The 22,438-nt window shown below is 45.0% G+C and overlaps 1 protein-coding gene across 7 annotated transcripts in view; it reads right to left on the bottom strand.

The window, feature by feature from the left end:
- Positions 1 to 22,438, bottom strand: part of Map2k5 (mitogen-activated protein kinase kinase 5) — a 278,604-nt gene that overhangs the window by 89,146 nt on the left and 167,020 nt on the right. For 4 of the 7 annotated variants that reach the window (XM_004662568.3, XM_045160763.1, XM_045160760.1 and 1 more), the window contains one exon: positions 13,105 to 13,134. The exons of the other annotated variants lie outside the window; for them this stretch is intronic. In XM_004662568.3, the coding sequence (XP_004662625.1) occupies positions 13,105 to 13,134 (30 nt within the window). The remainder of the gene's footprint in view (positions 1 to 13,104; positions 13,135 to 22,438) is intronic. 7 annotated transcript variants of the gene reach the window in all.

The raw sequence follows: 22,438 nt of genomic DNA, 5'->3' as shown, positions 1-22,438 counted from the left end.
GGGTTGTTAGGCTTTGCAGGCAATTGCCTTATCTACTGAGCCATCTCTCTCCAGCCCCTCCTTTTAAAAATTGTTTTTTAGTCCCAATACATCTTCTTCTAAGATGTGCCTGTGGTCTTGGAACTGTGGTGAACAAGTCTAATCTCTGTTCTTCACACATTTGGAAACACGCATCATGGCTTCACAATGTTTGGGGCGGCCTCTACTTTTCTTTCCACTATTATTGAGACACTTCTACTATATCCCCCACCCACACATGGCCCGTACGCTTATGGAAAGATGATTTCACCCCAGGTATGGGGTTTAGGTCTGAATTAGTAAGTATATCTAAATTATTATTATTATTATTATTTTAGTTTTTATTTATTTATTTGCAAGCAGAGAGAGAGAGAGAGAGAGAGAGAGACAGAATGAGAGACAAAGAAGAGAATTGGCACACCAGGGCTTCTAGCCACCACAAATGAATTCCAGATGCATGTACCACTTTGTGCACCTGCCTTTAAGTGGGTACTGGGGAGTTGAACTCAGGTCATTAGGTTTTGCAGGCAAGCCATCTCTCCAGCCCTCTGAATTCTTTTTTTTTTTTTTTTTTGGTTTTTCGAGGTAGGATCTCACACTAGCTCAGGCTGACCTGGAATTCACTATGTAGACTCAGGGTGGCCTTGAACTCACAGTGATCCTTTTATCTCTGCCTCCCGAGTGCTGGGAGTAAAGGTGTGTGTCACCACACCCGGCTCTAAATTAATTTCAAACCTGCAATAGGTTATAGCCCTGGGGTTGACACTGACACTGACGAGAGTCTATGTGTATACGTGTGTGCCAGAGTCCCTTGCCACTATAAACGAAGGCCAGACACTTTGTCTTTTTTTTTTTTTTTTTTTGGTAAGGGAGGATCTTGCTCTAGACCAGGCTGACTTGGAATTTACTATGTAGTCTCAAGGTTGTGTTATTTTATATTTATTCATTTATTTATTTATTTGAGAGAGAGAGAGAGAGAGAGAGAGAGAGAGAGAGAGAGAGAGAGAGAGAGAATGGGCATGCCAGGGCCTCTAGCCACTGCAAATGAACTCCGGATGCATGTGCCACCTTGTGCATTTAGCTAATGGGGAATTGAACCTGGGTCCTTTGGCTTTGCAGGCAAATGCCTTAACCCCTAAGTATCCCTCCAGCCTGATTGTGTCATTTTAAAACTTAAAAAATTTTAAAAATTTATTTGGCAGAAAGTCACAGAGAGGCAGAGAGAGGATGAGTATGCCAGGGCCTCTTACCACTGCAAAGGAACATGTACCACTTTATGAATCTGGATCTATGTGGGTACTGAGGAATCGAACCCTAGCTGTCAGACTTTGCAAGCAAGTGCCTTTAACCATTGACCTATCTCTCTAGCCCCTTTGGCCACTTTCTGAATATAAGTTACGTGAGTGGCTTGGGAATGGCACCTAGGTCAGCAAGCTTTTCAAGTAAGTGACTTTTGCTACTGAGCCATTCCTCTAGCCTATGAAACCTGCTTCTGAACATAAATAAAACAAGCTTTCTTACCCTCTTTGGTCCTTTCTCCCAAGCCCATAAGCCCACAACTTCTCTCCTCAGGAAACTTCACTACCTGGTGGTCACCATCTGCAGAGCCTTATGGTGCAGCCTAATGGAGTCCACACCGATTCTTGCTGGCTGCGTTGGCTGCCCACAAGTCTTTGGTAGTGACACTTTGAATCTCTATATAAACTGCCTCCTTTCTCAGCTCCTAGTGTCTCTAGGATCCTCTTTCCTTCCAGTGAGTCTTGGCAATCTCCAGTTCTAAATTACATCAGACATTTGCTCCTTTTAGGCAACTCATTTAAAAAAAATTTAAATATCCAGAATTGTTCGACATCTAACAGGTAAGCTTAGGTCTGCTCTCTTTCCACTTGGGTGCCAGTGAGCCCCTAACCCCAAACCTACCCGAGTTTCCTATGCTCAGTGGGGATGAGTAAAACACTGGCGAACAATGAAAGTTGATGTCTTCATTGCTGTGGCCACTACTGCTGCTGAGGAACCCCTGCTCCCACCATGGATTCCAGCTTCAGTCAGCAGGCCCAGACCAGAGCGCCCCGTGATTGGCAGCAATTCCCACCAGTTCCAGGCAGTGCCTGAGTAGTTAGGTGGGTAAAGTAAGGATGGCCACGTGGGCTCAAAAGCCTTGGGTGCCTCATCTTCAGAGGCCCATGAGCCTCTGAAGGGAAAAGACTACAGAGCTGGGAATGGGAGGCATCCAACCCTCTGGGGAAGTTTCAATGGCTGTGGCCTCCTGTCTCCTTCTCTGTAAAACTGAAGACTAGATCATATCACATTTGAAATTCCAGGATTCCACGGAGCAACAGACAGCACCAGTAACAAGCAGGGTGAAGAGTGGAAGACCCCTGCACCCCAGGATCTAAGGGGGCGGAGAAAACTGCACAGCCCTCCTGCAAGCCAGGCCTACACAACACACTCACCCATTCGGACTCCAATCCCATTTCAAGGCTAATCTGATTATTTAAAAACTGTGAAAGAATCATGATGCCCAGCTGCTAGACTAAAATTGACTAGATTCTATACATAATTCTATATATTATGATTGTGAGTGATAAATTATAACTCAGAAAAAGAAGGATTGTAAAGCAAGGCTCTGGTGGCATCAGGGAAGTCATTCATTTCAGTCCTACTCGGTACGAGACACAGTCATATATTTTCAGAGCTACATGAGCAGATCCCTGAAGTACTTTCTGGAAATATAAATAATACTACCATTACCTTGCTCTTGTTTTCCACCTTCGATTTTTCAAAGTGCCCTCTCAGGTCGTGGCTCATTTACTCGTGACAACTGCTCCCCAGCAATCTAGACACGTCCTGTGTTGTGCCCGTCAAATTCAGAGGATGGGCAAGAAGCTATCCAAGGCAAGTGTCTGCCCACTGCCCTCGGGACAGAGCTCCTGCAATGCAATTCCTTCTGAGCTCAGGCTGGCCGGCCCCCAGTCTTCTCAGAGGGGTTCATGAAGCCTTCTCTACCTTTACCATGCACCCACCTCGTCTTAACACACTTCCTACCTTCTCCTGCTCCTCTGCCCCCCTTTTTTCTTCCATAAACCTTTTCCCTTCCTACAGTGTTGCTTGCTTTACAAGTCACCCAGGGGAACTGCTAAACCAGGAATGTGAAAGGAACAATAGTACTACCCTTTAGTTAAAGTACTGCAAGGGGACCAAACACAGTACCCTGTTTTAGACCTTTTATTCTACCGGACATAACTCCCTTTTACAAAACAAAATTTATTTATTTATTTATTTGGGAGAGAGAAGGGAAGAGGCAGAGAGAGAGAGAGAGAGAGAGAGAGAGAGAGAGAGGGATAGATATTGAGAGACAATGGGTACACCAGGGCCTCCAGCCACTGCAAAGGAACTCTAGACGCATGTGCCACCTTGTGCATCTGGCTGATATAGGTACTGGGGATTCAAACCTGAGTCCTTGGGCTTCGCAGGCAAGTGCCTTAAACGCTAAGCCATCTCTCCAGCCCCGGACATAACTCCTTTCGACTTGAATGCCTAGACCTGTTCTCAGCCATCTTTCCAGCCTTCCCTCCTCAAGTGTTGTACTCCGTGGAACCTTCCTGGCTTCTTACAGCGAGCCGACCACTCCCCTCTCAGGAGAGGCCGGGGTCCCAGCTCCGGGATGCTCCTTTTCCATCAGCTGCCACTTATGATTATTATTGTTATTATTCTTTCACCCCCAAGGTAGGGTTTCACTTCAGCTCAGGCCAACCTGGAATTCACTATGAAGTCTCAGGGTGGCCTCAAACTCACGGCAATCCTCCTTCCTCTGCCTCCCGAGTGCTGATTAAAGGCATGAGCCACCATGCCTGGCTCTCTTTTCTCCTTTTTCTTCTTTTCAAACTTTATTTGTTTTTTTTGGGGGGAGGGGCAGACAGAAAGAGGATGGGTGCACCAGGGCCTTCAGCCAATGCAAATGAACTCCAGATGCATGTGCCACCCTGTGCATCTGGCTTACGTGGGTCCTGGGGAGTTGAACCTGGGTCCTTTGGCTTCTCAGGCAAGTGTCTTAACTGCTAAGCTATTTCTCCAGCCTGGTGTTTTTCTTGCTGTGGGAGCTGGGACTACCCCCGCACAGGGCCGGGCACAGAGAATAGAGATGACCAGTGACAAGCACACATGTAACTGAGGAGAGATGGAAGTCATGCAATACTTTAGAAGGCACCATAAAGCCAAACCGACCTGAGTCTCTGTTCAAAAAAAAAAAAAAAAAAAAAGACAGGCATCTTTAACCTGGCTAGCTAAGTACATACGCCTTAACCATAGTACTAGCAAGGAATTAACTGATCTTTAATGGGAAACTATCACATTTCTAAGCTACCTGCACTTTGAGGACAATTTCTCTTCTGTTTATATTCCATTTTAAATTTAGGAACCCACCTCCTGTCTCTCTGGCAGAGAAGCAAATAAAATTATGAGATCTCTGGGTATGTCTCAGATGGATGTTGGGAGAATTTGGCTCTGGCAGTTTAATAAATGCCCTGGGGAGAAGTGGATGTATACAAATAAACATCTTCCTCTTACTTAAATTTTACCTCTGTATTTTATAGAATAAATGTGATTTTATGGCTTGAAATGTAAATATATTTTAAGTACCTATATCCTAAATAATGAGATTAATAAATAAAAAAGAGTCAGAACATGTGGACTAGAAAAAAACCCTGCAGGTGTGTGGGTCTTGCAGGAGGAAAGATGAACACCTACAATGTGAGGCAATTACCCATAGCTACTTCTTTGTTAAAGACCTCACTCAAGGGGCTGGAGAGATGGCTTAGCAGTTAAGGTGCTTGCCTGTGAAGCCTAAGGATCCAGGTTCGATTCCCCAATACCCATGTAAGCCAGCTGCACACAGTGGCACGTGTGTAGAGTTTGTTTGCACCGGCTGGAGGCCCTGGCACACCCACTCTCACTCTCACAAGTAAATAAATAAAATATTAAAATTGAAAAAAAAAGATACCTAAAATCTTTCTCAAGTCCTTGATGTTGTAAACTTTAAAAAGTTCATACAGCCAGACAGGTTCTGCATGCCTTTTTTCAAAGAGGACAAACTTTTTAGGGGTTTTGTACTTCTAGGTATGAACTTTATTATAAGGCAAGGGTACATAAATATGATAAAGAGATCTATGTTATAAATGTAATATTGAAAGCAAACCAATAAAATGATCAATATTAGCATTAGAATCAAAATACCCGTCAAAGGCTTTTAATTTGTTAGAAAACTTGTGTAGGGACTGGAGAGATGCCTCAGTGGCTAAAGGCACTTGTTTGCAAAGCCTGCCAGCTGGGGTTCAACTCCCTTGCCACCCATGTAAAGCTGGAAGCAAGATGTGACATAAGTGCTGTTTGTTTGTAGTGGGAAGATACCCTGGTGCTTGTGTGTGTACACACATGCACGTGCATGCACACACAAATAAAAATGAAAAAAATGCCCTCTGGTATTTTAGCTAGATATGGCAGTGCAAGCATTGATTCCAAGGCTTGGGAGGTTGAGGCAGGAGGATTGCTAGGAGTTCAAGGTCAGCCTGGGCTACATAGTGAGTACCAGGTCTGCCAGGACTACACAGCAAGATCATGTCTCAAAGACAAAACAAAACGAGGAAAAACAATCCTCTGGCATTTTAGCACTTGAAGAGTGTTTAATGTTCTAAAATAGTTTTACAAACAGTTTTCCACTCTATTATAAAACAAACACTCTATCCAAAATAAATGAATGTTTAAGAGCCAGTCTGTCAATTGAAGTGGGGGGGGGGGACCCAACACATTAACATAGCAGGTTTCTGAGCCAAGTTAAACAAAGTATTTTCCCCTTGACAAGCTGCTCGAATTTAAATGAAAGCAGGACAAATGTGGTCAATACTATGGATTGAGCAGAAGAAAAAGGACCTTAGATCATGTTAATATAAGGATCAGAAAGCAGTAACTTCAATTAAAAGCACCCAATTATTTAGCAAACTTTCAGATCCAGCAAATAAATTAATCTGTTTTAAATGAAAGTGCCCTGATAGCTTTCTGACCTCTGAGGAAATCTCCCGGGCAGCTGGCAGTCAGAGTGAAGCAAGCACGGGCTAAAGAGAGGCAAAAGCCCCCATATCAAACAAACAGCACTAGTAATCAAAAAGCACTGCCAAACACATTTCCTTGGTTAGTATGGGGGGCTCTGAGGCAGACGCCACCTACAGCTGCTCTTGTTCTTGGATAGATCGTGGATGGGGGTGCGTACACATTTCTCTCATTCATGTAGCTGTAAATGGCCAGGGCGCCTTGGATCTAAGAAGGGGCTGTTTTCTCTCCTCTTGTGGAAATGGCCAGCTGCTCTTCTAGCTTATAAGCTCTTCTACAACGGGCTTCTACGTGATTCGTCTTGGGATTTAAGAATGCCTCTCTATTGAGAGCAGAGATATGTCACCATTTTGGTCACCTGACAGTCCTGTCTCCTTGGCTTAGAAGAGCAGATCTCTATTATCTCTATTACACCCACTGGTAGCAGAAGCTGACAGGGTAGACAGGGATTAGCCAATAGACAGTGAAGGTTTCTACTGTAGAAGATTCCAACTTTCTTTTTATTTTAGCCTTAATTATCCTATTTGGCCAGATGATGGTACATTTTGTTTTCAGTAAAAGTGGTCTTCGCTCTATATTGAGAGAATTTACTTGAATGCCATTCTCACGCATTTTTTAATAACACCAGAATTCACTGTTCTTCTTGTCTTTTTGATCCTTTCACTACTTATCATTGTCTTTATTTGAAACAGATTCTTAACAGATAATCTCGATCGTTACAACAATATCTTGCTTGCATTTTATTCAAATAATTCTTAAAAACAGCTTAAAAAGCCGTTTGGAATAACATCAAGCTTGCCATCAATCAAACGAAAAAATTCCGCTGGCGGTTGTATAAACATCAGATCAAGTCTGATGTCTTCAAGGATTTCAGAGTGAGCCATAAAAAACTCCATTAACTTCTGACAAAGAATGCAAATTAATCACAACATGGGGTGAAATGAAATTAAAGGCTCTTTTCTAATCAATGACAAGGCAGGATGAAATATTTGTTACTATCTGCGCACCCAGGCTGCCTGGCATGTTGGCGTGCCTCTTGCAAAGCCCCAAATGCAAGGTGTGAGTGCCGACCCGCCAGCCCGGGGTGCAGCCCCCCGCCCCTCCCCCAGAGCTAGCTGCTTACAAGTCATGGAGATTCACAGACCACACTAATCATCCGAATCTCAGGTGCATCCAATTTGTTATTCACACTCTCCCATGCCAGTGAAAAGCCCGGCGCCGACAGATGCACCAGGAACCCTAAATGACAGTTTTGGCCTCCGGAAGTGCGATCACTACAGCAAAATCTAGTACAGCCTCCAGGTGAAATGTCTGGAGCTCCATATGGAGCCGGGAAAATTAACAACAAGATGAGAATCACTGCAGCAGCGGGGAGTCGGAATTTTTGAAAAAAAAATGAAATTTAAAGATGAAGAAAGAGAAGTAATAAATTAATGGGGTGTGAAACATTCAAAGCTTTACAATACCAGGGGCACTATTTGCTCAGATTCCTCCCCCCCTTTCTTAACTTCAGGTCATTTTGATGTAATTTATTAACCAAGATCAGGAATTGTAGCCAAAAGAAGCACAGTATTTTTATACATGCAGAAGTTCTTTAAATACATTTGTATCTGTGTTAGCATTACTTCCCTGTGGCTTCTTGCTTACCAAACCTCCCAGTGCCTGAGCGGACCTTTCCCTGAGAACAAGTCTCCCTAGTGGCCCGGCTATTGTCTGAACGCGGGGCCTTGTTAAAAAGCTTGAAAGGAGGACAGCAGTTTTTGGCGGGTAATCCCTTTCATTTCTCCTGAATTCTGGTGTCATTAAAGAAACCACGGCTCACCATCATGTTTTTTTAAGCCAACTGAGTTTGGATTTACCTGACTTAAATCTACACAGCTCCAGTCCTTGTCTTAGACCCACACGTCTTTCCAGATGTCCACCAAAGCTAGATTGTTCAAGAAGTGGAGGTGTCTTTGTAAGGTGTTGGAAAAAAAGCAACGTCTCGTGATCCAAATGTGCTTCCCAGGCACCCTGAATTTAATGGCACAGGGAGGCTCTCTGCATCCTCCGGTCACTGTACTAAACACATGATAAGGCAAGCAAAAGGGCTCCAGGGAGTGGCCTTGTCATCTGTATTGGCACAGCCCATGATGCTCAACAGTCCCCTCAGCGCCTTCTGGCAGGGAAGGCCAATGGGGAGGCGGGGCTGGCAGGGCTGGCTGGGAGGGAGAACAGGGCTATGAGAGGCCACCAAGCTGAGGGGCTGCAGCTAGTCATGGGGTTTAAATGACCCCAAACACTTGACCTAACTGTGTACCCCATCTCTAAAGTGAGGTGTGGCCTCTGTACTTTACCTGCTCACCAGGAGCTGCAAATAACAGTTCCCTGCAGGTGAGATGCAAGGCCTGGGACAGGAGACAGAAAGGGTGCTGGGTGACTTCAAGACAACGTTTTCTTATAAGGAAGCAGCAGCCATGAAGACCGGCCATTATGGTGGCCCCTGACTTTTTCCTCGCCTCTCCTCCTTTCCTTCCCCTTCCCCTGAAAGAGAGAGGGGCAGATAGAATGGGCACACCAGGGCCTCCGGTCACTGCAAATGAACTCCAGATGCATGTGCCCCCTTGTGCATCTGGCTTACATGGGTCACGGGGAACCAAACCGGGGTCCTTAGGCTTCGCAGGCAAGTGCCTTAACTGCTAAGCCATTTCCCCAGCCCCTTTCCTTTCCTTCTGAGATAGGGTCTTATGTAGATAAGGCTGGCCTCAAACTCACTATATAGCCAACTTTGAAGTTTGGATCCTCCTGTGTCTACCACCCAATGCTGGGATTATAAGTATGAGCCACCACGCCCAGTTTATTGGTGCTGGGGTCCAACTCAGGGCTCTGTGCACGCTAGGCAAGCACTCTGCCAACTGAGCCACATCCCCAGCCCTTTTTCTTCTTAGAGTACCAAACCGCATACCAATGAGGTCATGCAATGCTAAGATAAGAACTAAAGGAAACTCTGATAGCACTTTTAACTAACCAACACCTAGGAAACAATGTGGTTCACACAGAACATTCATCTCTTTGGTTTGTATGTTTGGTAGTTTAATTATAATATGGCAAGAAGAGGTTCTTTCCAGGTTTTATCTGGCTGGTGTTCTAAAGGATTCCTGTATCTGCATTGGCACCTCTTCCCCAATTTGGGGGAAGTTTTCTTCTATAATTTTGTTGAAAATGCCTACTATGCCTTTGGAGTGAAATTCTTCTCCTTCTACTATGCCCTGAATTCTTATGTTTGATCTTTTCATACTGTCCCAAATATCTTGAAATTCCCATTCATACTTTCCTATTAGTTTGTCTTTCTCTTTGTTGGCCTGTATTAGATCTGCCACCTGGTCTTTTAGCTTAGATAGTCTGTCCTCTCCTTCATCCATTCTACTGATGAGATTTTCTACAGAGTTTTTTATTTCATTGACTGTATTCTTCATTGCTAGTAAATCTGACTGGTTTTTCTTTATTATTTCTGTTTCCTTATTTATGTCTTGTATTGACCTCTTTATTTCATTAAATTGGTTTCCTGTGTCTTCTTTGGTTCCTTTGATTTCCTCTTTCATCAGAATGTTTATCTCAATGAACCCCCAAGCCCTTTCATGTTCACATTGTCCTAGGTCACTGACTCCCCAGTATCTTCCAAGCACCCCTATCTCATCTGCACCCTCATCAGACACATACCATGTCCCCAGTGGGAAGAAGGGCTCCTAAAGACGCTGCTGGCAGCTCTGATGCTGGGCTGGAGGAAGAGTCTAGAAGCTCACTGCTCCTCCTAGCTTTGCCTTCCTCTCCAGTTAAGGCTGCTGGCCGGGTTGCTGAAAACACCCTTCTAAATCTCCCACTGATATTTGAAAAGGCCGCTTTAAGCCGGGGTCCCATGCTGGGGTTAGTGGGGCCCTCCGTACTTTCTCAGGTGGTTTCAGAGTCATAATTTCACTTGGGCAGTAGCCCTGGAATCTAATAGGAAAGCGGGTCTTAGCAGGCTTTCCCTTTTAGGGACCAGTAAACAAAGGCCTCAGGGAACTTCCAAAGCAAGAATGAAGGTCAGCAATAGTAGCACAACTGATTCTGGTGACTTCTGTCCCGAGCTCTGTCGTCCCATTTGCTTCTGTCTTCTCAACTTGCCACTCGTGAAGACAGCACGGGCCTGGGTTTGACTTCGGCCACAGACCAGCGATTCCCCGGTAGAGACCCCAGTTCGAGGTGCAAAGCAATTCAAAACTCTGTGATCTTGGTTCCTCCAGGGCCAGAGTACTGGGTGATCATGAAGATGGGGTAGTTCTTAATTTGGTAAATGGAGGACTGCTTTGGTCCTAGGACTGTCTGCCTGCCTAGTTTATGAAGGAAAGAAGGCTGTTTTGAGTGCTTAGGAGTTCACACGGGGCAGTGTGGGCCCAAGAGAAGGAGTGATTCATTACATCATCTAGGCTCTGCGATACCCAGAAGTAGGTATTTTTCTCTACCTGCTGCATGTGCAGGCAGAAGGGAGGGTCAGGAAAGGCATTTGTAAAGTGCCTTTTCTAAGCTTTAAGAGTATAAAGCCTCAGCCGGGCGTGGTGGCGCACGCCTTTAATCGCAGCACTCGGGAGGCAGAGGTAGGAGGACTGCCATGAGTTCAAGGCCACCCTGAGATGACAGAGTTAATTCCAGGTCAGCCTGGACCAGAGTGAGACCCTACCTCGAAAAACCAAAAAACAAAACAAAACAAAATAAGAGTATAAAGCCTCTAAAATAAATGCAAATCCACCATGAGTCGTCACTGATTGTAGCCACTAAGCTCCCCAACTTCTCTAGCAATCTGGAATAGACCCCATGACATCAAAGCCACGTTCATTATTCCATGCAAAAGCCCCTATTGGTCGACATGTTCTATCATGACTTGAGGGATGGCATAAATGTTATTGCTAGCACCAGGGAGTTCAGCCTATTAGAATTTTCCAACTTCACTTGACTGGCCAAGTTCACATTAGCTATTCAGGGAAATGCCACCGCGGAGGTTGACGGCCTCTTCCGAGCACTCCATTTGCCACACGCTATGGCGACCACTTGGTACACTGTCATTCAGCAAATCTCTGGACATTAGGAACTCTAAGAATATGGATATGTTTTCAATCTTTGAAAAAAAATTTTTGGTTTATTTGCTTATATGCGAGAGAGAGGGAGAAAGGGAGAGAAAGAGTGAGAATATGGGCACACCAGGGCCTCTAGCCACTGCAAACAAACTCTAGACACATGCACCACCTGTGCATCTGGCTTTATGTGGGTCCTGGGGAAATTGAACCTGAGTCCTTTGGCTTTGCTGGAAAGTACCTTAACCATTGAGGCATCTCTCCAGCCCTCAATCTTTGGAATTAAAAAAAAAATTCTTTTTATTTGTTTGAGAGAAAGAGGGAAAAGGAGAGAGGGAGAGACAGATAGAGACAGAATGGGCATGCCAGGGCCTCCAGCCATTGCAAATAAACTCCAGACGCATGTGCCACCTTATGCATCTGGCTTCAGTGGGTCCTGGGGAATCGAACTGGGATCCTTTGGCTTTGCAGGCAAGCGCCTTAACCACTAAGCCGTCTCTCCAGCCAATGCTTACAACTGCTTACATGGGTTCTACTAAGACTTGTTTGAGAAATATTCCTTAAAGGGTCTCTTCTGTTCATTTAAAAATTGTATAGGACTACAAAAAGTAGGAAAACAGTGACTTGTTTAAAAATTACCAACAGAGGAAAAGACTTCCCAAGATAAATAAAGACCTATAAATACTGACAACGTGATCTTAATTTGATGGGCTACCGAGAGTTAAGCAGCACGGCCGTTTTAAGTCTCACTGCATGCTGGCACGCAAGCCAAGCGGTGACATTTTAGTTTTTCTCTTGAAGGGAAAAAACGATGCTTGGACGAAGAAGCTTCCAAATTTGAAACGTGAGACTAACACTCTCCAACCTGGTAACTCAGTTTCTCCCCCCACTTATCTGAGGGTTTTAATTGTGAAGGAAAAGGGCTCTTTAAGTATCCACATGGGTACCGGGAGAATATGCTCGGAACCGCTTCCAAAGCCGGCAGTGCGGAGGAGCCCCCTCCGATTATTCAATAACCATGTTTGTGATGCATCTGCATATTCTAACCATGCATAAATTAGTATGTGCAATACAACACTTATTTGCATAATAATAGCAAGTTAATAGATGCTTAAAGAGCAGAGACCAACACCACCTTTAAATCAGACATGCCTCCGGGCAGTTTGGCCTGTTCAGACCAAGATGGCAGAAAAAGAGTGGGCATCAAGCAGAGGAAAAGAGTCAAACCGTTCATTTTTCATCCCTTTAGACACTTCACTTACTTTACTGCCCCCACCCCCGCCCCAAACACTGGGGAATCATTTTCAAACCACAAAATAGCTGTGTATGTTAAGTGCCAACACTTTCTCTAGTAAAAAATCTTAAGGAAATGATAAAGATTAGAGCTTACAATCCTATCTGTGGACAGGAAGGAGCACAATCTAAAAACATTACGTACAAAATCACACACATATAAAACTGGAGGCCAACTGGCCTAGCGAAAATTAAAATAATAGATTAGATATAGCCACCCTTTGTCTTAATCCTTTCACTCAAATAATTTTAAGTGAATCCAAAAGCTCAAAGATAGTATGCAGAAAGGATGGGGCCCTCCTCCAACCTCACCAGGAGCACAGGGTACTGGGCCAGGATGAGGGACGCCACCTCCAGTGCCACACAAAGGAGGAGCACGGTGATCGCAGTCAACCTTTCACAGAAAGGAAATAAGTCCAGAGTTTTTTTTTTTAAAAAAATAAGAAATCAATGGAGACTTCTAATGACCCCTTTAAGATATCGCTTTTCAACTTAACAGGACAGGTTTATTTGTATGTGGCTCAAATGTTCACAATGGTTCCCCGAGTCTTCATACATAGGAATGGATGTCACAGTGGCAAACGGCAGTAATGAACAATCTTACCTGAGGATATGGAAACCTCCCAAGAGCAAGCTGGGAAAGGAAATAATATTTGTCTGGTTATAGATTTGCATGCAGGGCAGATCTCCTTAAGACAGACAACTACTCAATTTCAGAGTTGCATCTAGCAAATATAAAAAGCTTAAACCTCCAATGCATGAACTAAATGATTGCTGTAACTACATTGTAAACTGTATTTAGAATGGACATTTTGAATAGGTAATATTGCATCCCTGACCACAAACATTCTATTTTTTAATAATCAAACATTACCCTGATGTGGTTTCTCTTAGGAATAGTCTCACCTCCGGGGGCATCATTCACATTTACAAGTGTGTGTGTGTGTGTGTGTGTGTGCGCGCGCGTGCGTGTGCGCGTGCACGTCAGTTTCTTCTAGATAGAGATGTAAAATTGTTGGCCTTTTCTCTTATAAGATGGGGACATGAGACTGTGCCTAGCACCCAGATCTGCAGTATTCCATTACAGGGATGAATGGAAGGTTGGCAGGTGTGGGAAGAGGTTGTATTATGAAAAAACAAAAACAAAACTGTGCCATTATCTTCACCCACTAATTTTTTTTCATCCCCTTTCTCCCCCATAGTTAGAGAGCTAAGACTATGGGGAAAAGGGCCATTGTAAGATTGTGAGGGTGGAATGGAGGCCTGAGTTGGAAACTTGGAAAGTAAATCCTCAGATCTCTGACCTTTTTGAGGTTGGGTCTCACTTTAGCCCAGGCTCACCTAGAACTCACTCGACAGTCCCAGGCTGGCCTCGAGGCACAGATCCTCCTGCCTCTGCCTCCCTAGTACTGGGATTATAGGCATGTGACACTATGCCCGGTTTTCATACCTTTTAAAATATTTTATTTATTTGAGAGATAGAGAGAAAGAAAGGCAGACAGACAAAGAGAGAAAGAAATGGGTGCACCAGAGCCTCCAGTCATTGCAAATGAACTCCAGATGCATGTGCCCCTTTGTGCATCTGACTTATGTGGGTCCTGGAGAACTGAACTCAGGTCTTTTGGCTTTGCAGGCAAACACCTTAACTACTAAGCCATCTCTCCAGTCCTCTTTTACTATTTTTGTTTGCTTATTTATTTATTTGAGAGAGAGAGAGAGAGAGAGGGGCAGACACACACACACACACACACACACACAAACAGAGAGAGAGAGAGAGAGAATGGGCACACCAGGGCCTCCAGCCACTACAAACGAACTCCAGATGCATGTGTCACCTTGCACAGCTGGCTTATATGCATACTGGGGAACTGAACCTGGGTCCTTAGGCTTCACAGGCAAGCGCCTTAATCGTTGAGACTTCTCTCCAGTCTCAGGTCTCTGTTTTGGCCAACATGTACACTGATCTTTGATTCTGGGCTTGTCAGTTTTGCTCTCTGGAGGCTCACATGAAAAACCAAATGACTCATTCAAGAATAGGCTTGAGCCCGGGTATGGTGGTGCACGTCTTTAATCCCAGCACTCGGGAGGCAGAGGTAGGAGGATCGCCATGAGTTCAAGGCCACCCTGAGACTACAGAGTGAATTCCAGGTCAGCCTGGGCTAGAGCGAGATCTTACCTCAGGAAAAAAAAAAAAAAAAGAATAGGCTTGACATAAAGTCATTAGAACAAGCTTAGCAAACACACCGTAACCTATTCAAAGAAAATCCCAGCTGAACTACAACTTCATTCACAATGTGGCACACCTGCCACCCTGAGACCCTTTATGTGTAACTACCTTTGAAGGAGAATCACAACACTGAGAAATCTTAAAGCTGGAGAGGATATGAAAGCATTAACCGAGTTCACAGGTAAAACTCAGGCTGGGCGTTGTGGCGCATACCTTTAATCCCAGCACTTGGGAGGCAGGGGTAGGAGGATCGCCCTGAGTTCAAGGCCACCCTGAGACTACACAGTGAATTCCAGGTCAGCCTGGGCTACAGTGAGAGCCTACCTCGAAAAACAAAAAAACAAAAACAAAAAAAAGCCCTCTTAGGTCCCACTGAAGGGTTTCTCACAGTCAATGAACACCCAGTCAGTGGCCCAAAGTCTTGTGACTTAATCCAGTGTTCTTTCCAGCACCAGTGCTATCTTTTAAGACCTTGAGGAATAGGACACTTGTTTCAACAGCATCCATGTTGTTCAGACATGTTTGAAGCCTTTCATTTGAAATCATGCTTAAAATAGTTTCCTGTAATAGGAGGAGGTGCGCTTTCATAGAACCGCGGCCTGGACTGTATCCCTCGGCCTTGTCTTGTGAATTATTTATAGACTAACTATGAATGACCTAGATATATTACCAAAATCTAAATCTACATGGGGTAACTATTTTGTTACTAAAGGACACAGACAGACATGAAGGTGTTCAACTTTGAAACTCAAAGTTTTCAAACCAGTTTGAACAAGGGCCATATAAAATAAATGAGCAGCTGTACGTGGTGGTGCACGCCTTTAATACTAGCACTTGGGAGGCAGAGGTAGGAGGATTGCTGAGAGTTCGAGGCCACCCTGGGACTACATAGGGAATTCCAGGTCAGCCTGAGCTAGAGTGAGACCCTGCCTCAAAAACAATAACAAACAAACAAACAAACAAACAAACAAAAAAAAAAAATTAAGAGAAATGAACAAAATGATGATGTAAGTTGATTGCTTTGAAGGGGCCAATGCTGTTGTGTGTGATGCTCCTGTATTCAAATTTTGTAGACAAGACGTACATTGATGAGTACATGGATTTTCAAGATAGAAATTTATAGTATCATTATTTCACCTGATGGCGTCATGTATAAGGAACAAAGACATGAGAATGAGGTGTGGGAAAGAACGTTTTATGGGATTATGGCTCTTGTCTATGCACTGTTGGGGGTCTGCACCCCTGCTGTCCCACCTTGCCCTCACCCGACAGAGCAGTAGGTTTGCCCCAGAGTTTTTTGTTTCTTAATTTTTCGAGGTAGGGTCTCACTCTAGCCCAGGCTGACCTGGAATTCACTGTGTCGTCTCAGGGTGGCCTCGAACTCACAGCTATCTCCTGCCTCTGCCTCCTGAGTGCTGGGATTAAAGGTGTGCGCCACCACGCCTGGCTTACCCAGGTTTTGAAAATACGTTATAGCCTAATAGGCTATGCACAATAATCGAGGAGTCGCTGTGGTCTGCTGTGGTGGGTGTGCCATTCTCTACTGACGTGACAGGCAGTGACGGGTGACCAAAAGTTGCCACATCATCACAGTGATCCGTGGATGATGGATTTTGCATCTCCTTCCACTTGGAGTTAAAGAAATAGTGAGGGGAGTGTCTCTCACCTCAAAGAGCTCGGAGCTCAAGCGCTAGAATACGTTCAGAGCTCTATCTCGGGTCCTCACACAGGCACGGTGCCATTCACTTGGGCATACGTTGAACATCTTGTTAGGGCCATGGAAGAACTGTTCACGGGACTTACAGGCAGGAGGAACACGCCTGTCCACATCCTGCCAAGGTCTCGACTAGCTGTCAGGTGCCAACACTGGTGCTTGCAGTTAAAAGAATTAAGCAGGTAGGGGTCGGAGGGACAGCCAGGCGGGGAAGAGCACTTGCTGCACAGGCATGAGGGGCCAAGTTCAATAGTCAGTACTCACGTAAAACGGCCATGGACGAATGCCCACCCAGTGCCGAGGGAGGCTGAGGCAGGAGGCTCGACGGGGCTCCCTGTCAGCCAGTCTAAGCAGGAAATGGCGGCTGTAGGTTAGTGAGACTCTGTCTCAAAGAAATCAGGAGGAAGAGGATGCCAGGTGTTGTTCTCTGACCTCTGCATGCATGTGCACAGGTACACATGTGCACAGGTACATGTACCTGCAAACCCATGTGCATGTATTGGACTCTCTCTCTCTCTCTCTCTCTCACACACACACACGACAAACACACACACCAAAACGCTTAGGAAATTATAGTGCGTGTGGTGATGCACTGTTATCATTCCAGCCCTTTAAAAGGCTGAGGCAGGAGGATGGTGAATTCAAGGTCTATGTAGCAAGATCCTGTCTCCAAAACAAAAACCAACCAACCAACCAAACAAACAAAAAAACCCAGGGGCTGGAGAGGTGACTTAGTGGTTAAGGCACTTACCACCGAAGCCTATGGACATAGGTTCAATTCCCCAGTACCCATAACAGCCAGATGCACAAGGTGGCACATGCATCTGGAGTTTGTTTGCAGTGGCTAGAGGCCCTGGTGTACCCATTTTCTATGTGTTTCTTTTTCTCTCTCTTTCAAATAAATAAATAAATAATATTAAAAAAAACCCCACAAAACCAAAAACACTCACAAGCAAATGAATGCCAAATGGAATACTTAAAAAAAATGAGAGCAGGGCTGGAGAGGTGGCTTAGTGGTTAAGGCCCTTGCCTGTGAAGCCTAAGGACCCAGGTTTGATTCTCCAGGTCCCACATAAGCCAGATGCACTTGGTGGCACATGCATCTGGAGTTTGTATGCAGTGGCTAGAGGCCCTGGAGCACCCATTCTTTCTCTCTCTGTCTCTAATAAATAAAATACAGAAAAAATAAATCAGAAAAAAACATGAGAGCAGCCAGGTGTGGTGGCTCCTGCCTTTAATCCCAACACTCAGGAGGCAGAGACAGGAGGGCTAGAGGTTGCTGTGAGTTCGAGGCCAGCCTGGGACTACACAGTGAACTTTAGGCCAGCCTGTGCTAGAGTGAGACCCTACCTCAAAAAACCCCCCCAAAACAAACAAACAAAACCAAAGACCAAGAGGAGACACCACCGGGAAACACAAGCAATACAATGGAGGTTACAGGCATGGGCAAGAACTTTCTGAAGGGACTCCAACAGTACAGGAAATAGTCCTAAGAATAAACAAATGGGCCTACGTGAAATTAAGAAGTTTTTTCACAGCGAACAGAATGGGAGAAGATGTTCGCCAACCATCCTCTGACAGAGGGGTGACAACTGGAACAAATGAAGAACTGCAAAAACGAAACACTCCCCCTCAAGACCTTCCCAAAACAACCGAACAGCAAAGCCGCCCATTATAAATGCATTGATGAAATGAACAGACAGTTCATTTCAAAAAGAACAAACACAAATGGCCAACAGATATAAAAAAAAAAAAAAAGTTCAACATCGTGGGTGTGGGGAAGGGGAACTCTTGTTCACTGCTGGTGGGACTGCAAATTGGAATAGCCACTGTGGGAATCCATGCGGAGGTTTCTCAAAAACTAAACACTGACCCAGCTACGACACTCCTGGCCATATGCCCAAAGGACTCCTTGTCCTACCACAGAGATACCTGCACATCCAGGTCCACAGTTGCGCCGTTCACAATAGCTAGGAACTGAGATCAGCCTGGACAGCATAAAGGTATGACTGCCCAATAAGCAAGTGGGACATAACTATAGCAGTGAAGAAAAATGAAGTTATGGAGTCTACAGGAAATTGGGTGGCATTAGAAAAAAAATGATACTAAGTGAGGTAAACCAAGCCCAGAAAGAATAAAACTGCATGTACTCTCTCATATTTGGATTCTGACTTTAAACATTTCTTTTGTTTATTTTTATTTATTTATTTGAAAGTGACAGATAGACAGTGAAATAGGCAGAAGATAGAGAATGGGCTCATCAGGGCCTCCAGCCACTGCAAATGAACTCCAGATGCATGCACCACCTTGTGCATCTGGCTTATGTGGGTTCTGGGGAATCGAGCCTTGAAACAAGGGTCCTTAGGCTTCACAGGCAAGCGCCTAACAGCTAAGCCATCTCTCCAGCCCCCTGGATCCTAACTTTTAAAGCTCACGTGTATGTAATATGGGGATATGAGACTGAGAGTGCGCTATGATTATAGACAGGAGACCACCAGAGGTGAACCAGAGGTGAAGGGAAGAGGGGGAAAGGACAAAAGGAGACATGTACTATAAAAGCAGAAAGGAGGCTGAAGTAGGGGGAGGGGGCAAGGGAAGAAAAGGGAGAAATACTGACAAGGCAAACAGAAAACTATTGTGGGGTTGGAGAGATGGCTTAGCACTTAAGGAGCTTGCCTGTAAAGTTTAAGGACCCAGGTTCAATTCCTCAGGACCCACGTAAGCCAGATGCACAAGGGGGCACATATGTCTGGAGCTCGTCTGCAGTGGCTGGAGGCCCTGGTGCATTCTCTATCTGCCTCTCAAATAAATTAATTATTAAAATATTTTAAAAAAACAATTGCATGAAAACACCATAATGAAACCCAATTCTCTGTGAGCTAATAGAAGCCTCCACGTGTCAAGGCATCACCAGCTCTCTGGAGAGGCTGGTGGACAGAGGCAGGGCATGTACTTGATCCCTGTTGACAAGAAGTCAAACTGGCACAGGTAAAAAGATGGCTGGTGGCATACCTTTGGTAAGATGCTGCTGTGCAGGAAGACAGAGAGGGAGCTCAGTGCGGGGGGGTGGGGTGGGCAGTGGGGACCTAGGGGTCCTGTCTGCTTGGGGACAGGTGGCAGTGCTTGAACTGGAGCAAAACATAAACTTGGATCCAGCTGTTGTCTGTAGTTTCTTTTCTTTATTCTTAAAAAAAATTTTTTTTTTAGGGCTGGAGAGATGGCTTAGTGGTTAAGCACTTGCCTGTGAAGCCTAAGGATCCCGGTTCGAGGCTCGATTCTACAGGACCCACGTTAGCCAGATGCACAATGGGGCGCACGTGTCTGGAGTTCGATTGCAGTGGCTGGAGGCCCTGGTGTGCCCATTCTCTCTTCCTCTATCTGCCTTTCTCTCTCTCTCTCTCTCTCTCTGTTGCTTTCAAATAAATAAATAAAAATAAACAACAACAACAAAAAAAACATTTTTAGCTAGGAGTGGGGTCACAAGCCTTTAATCCCAGCACACAGGAGGCTGAAGTAGGAAGATCACCTTGAATTCAAGGCCACCCTGAGACTACATAGTGAATTCCACGTCAGCCTGGGCTAGAGTGAAACCTTACCTCATAAAAACAAAAAATAGGGCTGGAGAGATAGTTCAGTGGTTAAGGTGCTTGCAAAGATTAATGACCTGAGTTTGATTCCCCAGGTCCCACACAAACCCAGATGCACCAAGTGACGCATGCACCTGGAATGCGTTTGCAGTGGCTGGAGGCCCTGGGGCGACCATTTTCTCTTTCTGTCTCTCTTTTCTTTCTCTCTCTTTGCTTGTACATAAATAAATTTTTAAAAATTACAAATATTTCTTTATTTATCTTCACACATGAAAGAGAGAGTCAGGAAGTGGTGGAGGAGAATGGGCACCCCAGGGCCTCCTGCCACTCTGTGTTTCTGGCTTTATATGGGGACTGGAGAACTGACCTGGAGCTGGCAGGCTTTGCAAGGAAGCGCTGTTAACCCCTAAACCATCGCTGCAGCTCTGTGGAACCTCAGTCCGACCTGTCACCTATGCTGGAAGGGACTGCTTCCAGGACATCTTGCAGTTGTGACCTCTTTGGATTTACATGACACAGTAGGGTTCCTTGCCCTTGACTACTAGGTATTGCAACAGCAGCATGGCAGCCACTTTCCTCCTTTGTGGAGTGTCATCCCTGGGCTGCTGTGGTGGTGAGCTAAAGATTCCAGCTCTTTTAAAAAAATTTTTTTTGTTTATTTTTATGTATTTATTTGATAGCAACAGAGAGAGAAAGAGGCAGGGGGAGGGAGAATGGGCGTGCCAGGGCCTCCACCCACTGCAAACGAACTCCAGACGCGTGCGCCCCCTTGTGCATCGGGCTAACATGGGTCCTGGGGAACCGAGCCTCGAACCGGGGTCCTTAAGGCTTCACAGGCAAGCGCTTAACCGCTAAGCCACCTCTCCAGCCCGATTCCAGCTCTTTACTGGTGAGTGCCGGTGGCAGTGAGATTGGGCTGGCACTGTAGGCTCTAGCAGAGGAAACTACCTCCATCCATGTCCTTATCCTCCTGGGTCTAAGGCGGCCACAGTGTTGTGCCTATTCCCCACAATTTGTCTTGTGACAAAGTGGAAGGAAATATATAGCCAGGCCCTTGATCTTCTTTCAAAGCTCTTGTAGGTGGAAATAGGAAGGAAGCAGAGCTCTTAGCAGACAGGGCTGCATGGAGAACAAGTTCTTCATGGTGCTGTCAAAAGTCAAAAGAGGGATGGAGAGATGGCTTAGTGGTTAAGGCACTTGCCTGCAAAGCCAAAGGGCCAAGGTTCGATTCTCCAGGATGCACAAGATAGCGCATGCACCTGGAGTTCGTTTGCTGGAGGCCCTGGCATGCCCATTCTCTCTCTCTCTCTCTCTCTCTGATAAATAAGTTAAAATTAACAAAGAAGTCATATGAAATGGGCTGCAGAGATGGCTCAGTGGTTAAGGCTCTTGCCTGCAAAGCCTAATGACTTGAGTTCAATTCCTTAATACCCACATAAAGCCAGGTACACAGAGTGGAGCATGCACATGGAATTCATTTACAGTGGCTGGAGCACCCATCTCTCTGTGTTGGGCATGGTGGCACACACCTTTAATCCCAGCACTCAGGGCGTCTGAGGTAGAAAGATCACTGTGAGTTCCAGGCCAGCCTGAGACTACATAGTGAATTCCAAGTTGGCCTGGGCTAAGGCTAGATTCTACCAGAAGAAAAAAAAAAAAGTCAAGGAAAACACAGAATCCTTGTGGGGAGAGGGAGTGCATGTGCTCTGGGTGAGTATCTCAGGCAGACGGACCGGAGGCCATTCTGTATCTCTTACCCCTACTGGGGTATTAATCTACTTGCATTCCCCCAGTTTTTATTGTCAAGGTATTATAAATTAGGAAACTTACAAAAGAAGGGTATGTAATCTTCTCTGAAATGGCCCGCAGATATGTCACTGTACTAAATGTGTTTCAGATTTAATGAAGCTTTAATGTCCTTTTTAATTTTGCCTGTTTCTGTATCACCAGGGGTCGGGCAAGGCAATCAGCACTCAAGAGGGTGGTTTGGTTTAAAACTAGGAAAAAACTCATTTGCTTATGAGTTGCACTGTATTTTCTTAATTAAATTTACTGAGTAAAATGGTTTAAGTTCAGCCATCCAATGACCTCTGTATGTAGATTTAGATGTATAAATAGGTTAACAGTTAAAGTAAAAAGGAGGGGAGCAAAGGATTGCAACAAAGCAAACAGATTAGGGCTGAGCCAATAGAAACCTTTGCTCCCTTATCACGACAAAGGCAGCAGTTAAACGTAGCAGCCGGAGTCCAGTTTTGTTTTTTCTTTTACGTATATTGAGAAATGTAAGCTCCTGACATTCTTTCTTTCCCTGCCATTATGGGCTTTTACCTTGGAACTGTAAGAGGAAATCAACTCTATAAACGCTTTCCTTCTCTGGGCAAAAAGAAAGAAAGGAAGGAAGGAAGGAAGG

This window comes from Jaculus jaculus, chromosome 10 (assembly GCF_020740685.1).
Source record: "Jaculus jaculus isolate mJacJac1 chromosome 10, mJacJac1.mat.Y.cur, whole genome shotgun sequence".
NCBI lineage: Eukaryota > Metazoa > Chordata > Mammalia > Rodentia > Dipodidae > Jaculus > Jaculus jaculus.
This window is presented reverse-complemented; position numbering and strand designations above follow the sequence as displayed.